Source organism: Labrus mixtus, chromosome 19 (genome assembly GCF_963584025.1).
Source record: "Labrus mixtus chromosome 19, fLabMix1.1, whole genome shotgun sequence".
Taxonomy (NCBI): domain Eukaryota; kingdom Metazoa; phylum Chordata; class Actinopteri; order Labriformes; family Labridae; genus Labrus; species Labrus mixtus.
The window spans coordinates 19,848,617-19,856,605 of record NC_083630.1 but is presented as its reverse complement, the minus strand read 5'-3'; the positions used below and the strand labels follow the sequence as shown (position 1 = coordinate 19,856,605).

General features: G+C 40.5%; 1 protein-coding gene across 3 annotated transcripts in view; it reads right to left on the bottom strand.

Annotated features, from left to right (window-relative positions):
• Positions 1 to 731: 731 nt before the first annotated feature.
• Positions 732 to 7,989, bottom strand: part of LOC132994131 (RNA-binding Raly-like protein) — a 100,862-nt gene continuing 93,604 nt past the window's right edge. For all 3 annotated transcript variants that reach the window (XM_061064297.1, XM_061064296.1, XM_061064298.1), the window contains 4 exons: positions 6,356 to 6,472; positions 4,565 to 4,734; positions 2,363 to 2,401; positions 732 to 1,034 (listed from right to left, as the gene is read on the bottom strand). In XM_061064297.1, the coding sequence (XP_060920280.1) occupies positions 2,369 to 2,401; positions 4,565 to 4,734; positions 6,356 to 6,472 (320 nt within the window). In that variant the 3' untranslated portion in view covers positions 732 to 1,034; positions 2,363 to 2,368. The remainder of the gene's footprint in view (positions 1,035 to 2,362; positions 2,402 to 4,564; positions 4,735 to 6,355; positions 6,473 to 7,989) is intronic.

Below are 7,989 nucleotides of genomic sequence, written 5' to 3'. Positions count from 1 at the left end.
TTTCTTTTCATTCTATCGCATATTATTTGTTATTTTAAGGCAGCAAGATCCAAAGTGCCGTGTTGGATAATCTCAAAAATAATAAAAAATTTACCGTTTTTCAAAACACTATAAAATGAAATACATTTTCAACAGTTTCCTTAATGTTGCCTTTGCGCCCTAGGCTACATAAGGCAGATTCAATTCCGGACGCCGAAGGAGATCAAGGAGTCAAGGAGGAGAAAGGGCGTTGGCTCCTGAACAGCAGCAGTGCATGTTGGGATGCGCAGACTGAGCGGGGGAGCGGTGCATCAAGACATTAGGGCGCTGCTCCCTGGCAGGAGGCCTTTGCTGGTTTTGGCTCTCTTACGACGGGGAGCCCTTTTCTGCTTCTCACACTTGGCAGGAGGAGGATTACATGATGGAACAGCCCCTCAGGGTACTCGTGTGATAAATGGATAAAGCTGGATACAGTTATGCTCACAGCTATTTGGGCTTATGTACGAGTCAAATCCAAAATAGACGGCACCAATGTTTCATTCATTTTTCTGAATGTCACACGGCGGGCACAGATTGTTCTGTCAGTTATTCATTTGATTTTCTTTTTTTTTTAGCAAAAAAGAAAAGGGTTTAAAATAACGGTTTGTGAAATTACAGCGCTAAACACATTTCATAAAAGCAGCAACAATTGATCAACGTCATATTCCTTTCCCCTCCTAATTCAACTCATAAATCAGAATAAAAAGGCTCTATTTTCTTCCAATCGGTTTTATTTTCAGGAACAGGATTAGTGAATGATTCCGTCAGTCTCTTGAAATGAAATAAAGATCGCACAAAATATCCATGAGGCAAAACTGCATTAAAATGGGTCTCGAATACATTTTCTTTAGAAAGCACATCACACTTGGGCGTCTAAATGTGATTGAGCGTCTCTTGAACACAACTTACAGTCCAAAATGGATGTCTCGATTTCCCTCAGAGATGCTTTTTTTTCTGCCTCTTGAAGGTGATGATGAATTCTAATACCACCGACCGTGGGAGTCTGCCGCCTCGTCCTGCAGTGACAAAAGGAGAAAAACTGATGAAACACATCAAACACGGAGGCTGTTTATAATGCTGTAAATCTGATGAGGATTAGGCTGAGTTTGAAAGCTTGTCCAGTTTGAATGGACTCGGGAAGTGCTGAAAATATGTTGCTGGTAGCCTGAGATGCCTCTATAATCCTTCTGGACATGACTTATTGGACGTTCTCCTCGCACTGATTTTCTATCCTTGGTAGGGCCGCGAGCAAAACATTCATACATTCTGTGCAACCTCGAGTGGGATTTTCTGGTTTTTAAATGTATGCGCTGTGAGGAGCTTTTGTGAGTTGGCTCCTGATAGAATTTCAAAAAAGGCATACATGTGGAAAGGAAATGGAAAACTGGAGTGAAACATGTGGTCTCTGAGGTTACAGAGGACTGGACGGGTTTGTGGAGGGGGGAAATGGTTTTGTGCTAGTGCTGAACATTTTTTTCCTTGTATCTTAAAAAGAAAAAATACTTTACAGCAGTGTTCATTTTGCAGACAAAAACTAGGACAAGAATATTTATATATGATCTCTAACCAATGTGAAAAAATGACCAAGGAAGTAAATCAAAGAAATTCTGAATAAAATGATGTTAACTATTTCGCTAAAGGAGTTAAGGCTAACAAATAGCATTAAATACTAACTCTAACTTCAATGCTAAACCTTCATTCACTTGGTAATTATTATCAAAACTAATTCATATTTGTTTTAAGACTAAATTAAAATCAGGTGCCAAATATAACACTGCCTTAAAGATCCTTTTTGGATTCTTCCTCTCGCCCAGAAGCAAAAAATGAGACTGCAACAGAGCTTTACTCGTTGTTATACCAACTGTGTGTGAATACTAAACACTTCTAAGCATCCCCGCTACGAGAAGCCAGCCAGCACCGAGCCAACTGATGATGTGGACTGCATCATTACCCACAACACCCTGAGAGGCCGGAGGCACAAAACTCTTTACCTTGGGCCTGGCCATTCAGACCCCCTTTCCACACAATTCAATTAAACAGAGGTTGTTTATGGACAGTTCTGGCCCATTTGAGTGCCATTATTGCTCCCTGTGTTGAATTCTGCGTTAGCGTCCCTTCAGTGGAGCTGCTCTTTCAAATGTCATAGAGCTTATAACTAAGGAGATGATTAACGGATGTTTAGAGATGCTAAAGACACGCTTCAGTGGCTCTGGCTTTTTAATGAAGACCGGATGTACGGCTTTATAACGAGCACTGGCCTCCAGGAGATTTAGCAGTCTTGTAGAAAAACGTTAAATTTAGCATTACGGACTCTTGGAATAAACAGAAATTTCAAATCTCTCACCTTTTCTCAGTTGTCAATATCTGATACGTGGTTCTCTATCTGTAAAAAGAAAAGAGCGGAAGTTTAATGCCAGATATTATAAAGCCTTTTTTTTTTGTTAAACTGAGCATACAGGTCGTATTCAATCTTTTCTAAAGGTCACAGCTGATGTACGCTGAACAAGAGCAGCAATGCCAACCTGCAGAACTGTCTTTGTGCTACATTATCGCCACCTGTGATCATTGTGACCTTCGTGAGAGAAATAAATCTCTCCCACCATGTCTCTGAAAAATAAGGTCTTCCATCAGTTAGGGCACCGAGCTTTTATCAAGGATAGTTTGCCCACGCTCACCCGGTTATTATGCTAATAAATCAAGCATAATAAAGACAGCATAGTCAAAAGCATGGCCTCACTACACAGCTGAACCAGAGCTGAACCTGAAACAGAGGACGTCAATACCTTAACATAAATTACTGTGCAGCATGAAATTCAGAATCAGAAAATATAATTATATATGTTTTATACAAATGATGTATAATGTGGAGCACTCTCTCTCTTTAAAGCCCCCACCTTCAGGGTTAACGTAAAGCTGAAATGCAATATAAAGCAGATACCGTTTTCTTTTTAATTTAAAACATGGCTGGCCTTCATCAGTCAATATTTAGTTTTCAACTTATTCCTGAACACAACAATTTCCAGCTGAGTTTCATATTAATAAATCAAGTCTCAATCTTCTTCATGTAAATGAGCTCAGAGAAGGTAGATAAGTTCTGAGTATTTTCAGGTTGTGTGCTGTTGAAGAAACATGTGAAGCTTCTTGATGACATCAGTGTGAACACAGAAATTGTGATGGTATTTTTTTTGGCATTTTAATGATTTGCTAATGATGTTAAAAGTTAAGTGCAGCTTTGGCATTACAAAACACCTGTTTCCATTCATTAACCCAGTGTAATCTGAGTGAACCTGTATTGTTTGAAGCTCAGAAAAAAACATTACTTGTGATTTAAGATGGCAAGATGAAAGGTTAGAGTATTTAACTGGGAGAAAATGTGCTTGCTGTTTTAATGAAGGCCCGACAGATATGAGATATTCGGGGCCGTTACCGATATTAGGGAGAAAAAAAAATCTGATATATTGGCCGATATCTTTCTTAGATCAATCTTTGATCTTTAGAGATATATATAAATATACACATTTATTGTGTTGATCCCTCAAATGATATCAAACACTTGTAGAAAAGATATTTAATGAGGACCAGATGGTCGCTCAACTGGAAAGTAAATGTATACGAGTGATAATGCTTGTATGTAATCCATACAACACACTTTGCTGGAGAAGGAGAACTGCTACAATGAAACTCAAATGAAATGCTATTGGACTGGTGAATAAATCTAGTAATATCGGCGCATATCTGAAATAAAGTTTGCCGATATGGAAAGTAACAAGATATGCTAATATCGGCCGAAAATATCGGCTGCATGATTAATCGATCAGGCTGTAGTTTTTATCACCTGCAAGAAATAACAGCAACATTAGCTGGTCCTCCTTTTTCTTCTTATGCTTTTATTTTAGAGATAGAACAAGTGGACAGACTCAGAAATCAGAGAGAAAGAGAGAGAGAGAGTGGGGAATAACATGCGGGAAAGGAGCCACAGGATAGATTTGAACCTGGGCCGCCCACTCTCTAGGACTTTAGCCTCTGTACAGAACATGGGGCGCGCACCAACCGCTAGGCTACCAGCTCTCCAAATCAAATTTTCACTAATTCAAATTTGCAATCATTTTTTTTCCTTTTACTTTTTCAACATTGTTTTAAAAGTAGCCCCTGTTGGCTTTTTCTAAACCGGTGCTACTTCTTCAGTGACCTTGTGAAAGAAAACCTCTAGGCGATATTCAGCATTTAAACTTCACAGTCAGATTCACACCAGTCCATGCAGGTCTTAAACGCTCTCTGCTTTAATTCTAGCCTGTATGGGTGAGAGTGTGTGTCCGTGTGTGGGCCTGTGTGGAGCCACTACTGAGCCGGGGTGGACTGGGAGAGACTGTCAGTCCAGGCGCCCTCACCATTCACTCATGTGAAGCTGGGCTCTCTCAGATCTGTGGCCATGAATAATTCCGGAAAATTAACTTTCAGAGGGCGAAGACTGTCTGCCCACTTGAGATCTCCCAGAGTGCCTTGCTCCCTGCCTCCCTGTCAGCGCTGTCAACTCGTTTTCTCTTACCAGATGGTGGCTGCCCTCTTCGTCGTAGTCGTCCTCGCCTCCATCGGTCATCTCTCCGGCCTCCACGTCCAGCGCCCCGTCGCCGGCCTCCTCCCCAGAGTTTTCTGCCGTCTCTGACACGGACTCCTCATGCAGCGAGTCGCAGTTGTCCTCGTACTTTCTCTGAGCCTCTGAGTGACAAAAGAGGGCAATGAGAAAAGTTTACTCAGCTGCCCTCTACTGTGCTGCCCCGCTAGCCACACGCTAACTTAGCAGAAACAGATTTGACAAATAAATGAGCAAAATAATAACATAACAGCAACCCACAGAATACATTACATCACTTTATTCTATCCTTTCCATTTCAGGATTCATACAGTTCTGGTTACTTTATTCCTGTTGTTTCTTATCCATCATTGCACTACGATCACTTTATTTATCTCATTTTTACCTTTACAGTTATATTGTATATATTAGTTCTGTTGTTCCATTATTCACCTTATAACTTATCATTTAGTATTTGCCTACTTGCACATAGCTCTGTATATATATATTTATTTCTCGTTTACTGCACATAGTTCTGTTTACATCTGTTTACATCTGTTAGTCCGATCACTATCCACTTATATCTACTCTTTTATATTTTGTATTTTTAAGTTAAGTTTAAGCTTTAAGTTGTATTTAAATTGACACTTTATATTTATGTTAAAATGTTTTGTCTACCTGCACTGTTGTTAATTTACTGCTCTGTGTGCCTTTGAATTGCCCCCCGGGGACAAATAAAGTTTTTTGAATTGAATTGAATTGAATAGATTTTAGCTCACTATGCAAACAACATTTTTATTAAATGGCAGAATCAGGGGGGTAAAAGCGCACTTGAACAAACTATTCGGGCGTCCTTGGATGGAAAGCAAAGCAGATGTTCACTTTTCATCATTAGCATTATTTTTTATTTATTTATTTTTCCCCAAGAAGCTAATGTTGGGCAGCAGTAGCTCAGTCGGTAGGGACTTGGGTTGGGAACTAGAGGGACGCCAGGTCAAGTCCTGGTACAGACCAAGAGTATAAAAGTTGGTCTGGTTGCCGGAGAGGTGCCAGGTTACATCTTAAGTACTGAAGAGGTTCCCTTCATTTCCACAATTCTACAATTCCTCCCCCTGAAACAGTGAAAATCTTCCCACCTTTGTTGGAAGTGGTCTGGACTGTTTTCCTCGTATACTCTCTGATGTCATCTTAAAACGTCTATCCACTTCGAAAAAAAAACTCAGCCGCCTGGATTGGATTTTTTAATTTCACTCACCCTGGCGTCGCTGCACTGCTTAGTCATTGTTTTTCGAACTGATTACAAAAAAAAGATTAAGTTTAAAACCCCCGACAGATCATGCAATAAAGATTAGTGGTTCGGTTTCATTCTCACTTCGAATAAAATCCCTGAACAGTTTGCCTGGAGGACGACCGAGACGAGGCGTGATTTATTCAGAGCTCAGCTGTCAGGGGGGTAAAAGAGAGAAATCGCTCCGGTTCAAATAAACGATTGCAAACATTCACAATATGGTATGAAGTCTAAATGACCTTCACACTGAGACTGAAGTGGAGGGCATCTATAACCACCTCTCATATGAAGTGAGTCAGCATGGCGTTGACAGCTGTCTGCTGTTATGACGGAGCGCTCTGCTGCTCTTATCTGCCTGTCTGTCACTGTGACTTATGGACACCGTTTGCTCTTCATTTCCTTCCCTCACTGCTTTTTTTTTTTTTTTTTTTTTTGCTTTTTTCACTTCTCCTCTGCTATCCCCTTCTTCTGCTTCTCACCACAATCGGCTCTCTGCTGCTTCTCGATCTTCTCCAGGCGTCCCAGCAAAGAGTCGATCTTCATCTTGATCTGAGTCAGCTCCCGTTTGATCGTCTGGAGCTGGTCCGTCTTCACCGCTGAGGAACACAAACACAGAAACACGCATTTATAGCTACCTCAAGTTAGTTTCTCTTACTAACTTCATGTAATGAAGATGCTTCGTACAGTTGATGATCTCATGCTGCACGCTGTCATATGTTAACACTCTTAGTTTTGGGTGGCACATCGTCACTTTGAGTCACACTTTCCTCAGGGAAGAACATCTCAATCTGGCCAACTGCAAAGTTACTGAGCTAAAACTGAAGACCTGCTGCTTCCAATTTGAAAGATGACTGCTTGGCTTACGCCCACCATGCTGTGCAGAGCTGCTCAAGTTTTACTCAATAATACCAATATCTGAACAAACGCTATGCTATACTTCAGCAGGTGCTAGTTAAATAAAACATCAACATTGTTTAAGCTTTAGGGCAGAGTTTGAGTTTGTATCTGGAAGAGATTATACTTTAAATGTTCATGCCACAAAATCTTGATTGTGCACTGTTGCTCTCATCTTGTTCTAACAACTCTACTTGGTGGTTGTTGTTGTTGTTGTTGTTGTTGTTGTCAAGGGTTGAGTTTGCAAATCTCTAATTGGATGCAAAACACAGGCATACAAAGTAAATGATGCAGTTTGTTGTCATGTAAAAAACTTTACTGGCTTATTTTAATTCCAAGACTTTAACCCTCACACTTTGTAACTTTCACCGAGGATTGTTTATCAGGGCGGGCTTTGATGTGAAAGCAGTCACAGACAAGGGAATGTTTTTTCTGAACACACTGAAGTTGTACACTGAAATCTTTTGATGAGTACTCAGCAGCTCAGCTGAACATAATGAAAAGTCAAATTATTCCAAAAGTAAGCAGACACTCAAAACAAATGGAAAAAACAGCATCAAAATGAACAATATCAAAAACATCTGGATGTCTTCATCCAGCTTTCCTTCAACAGTATTTTAAAGGCACATGGTGAAATGTAGAGCTTCTTTTAAACTCAACTCACTTTTGGGGCTTTTTATTTGAAATGCAGGACAGTGGATAGAGTTGGAATTCAAAGAGAGAGATAGTGGGGAATGACATGCAGGGAAAGGAGCGGACAGGTCGGATTCAAACCCGGGCTGCCCGCTTAGGGGACTATAGCCTCTGTACATGGGGCTCGTGCACTAACCACTAGGCTACCGGCGCCCTGTGATGCTTCCTTTTATGGAACATTTGACTGAAAATAGTCTCAAAATAACAGTCCAGGTTGACGCCGCCTCTCGCCCAATGACGCCAGCGACCTCGAACGGGAAAAGCGGTAAAGATAATGGTGAGATGGATAGTCTCAACGTGGAAAACAGTTACACATGAAGTGCAGAAAAACAAAGTGAGATTTAAATGTCAGAACAGCCGAACTGCAGAGAAAACAATACTTCTCTCTTTATTAAAATATTCTAAAACCTTGCTGAAGGTTATTTTTGAAGCATGAATATTAATCCTCAGTATGTATATACAGAGGTTTCTGTTCATTAGTCATGTGTAGCTAAAGACAGAGTACACAGTCATTGTGATGCTCAAC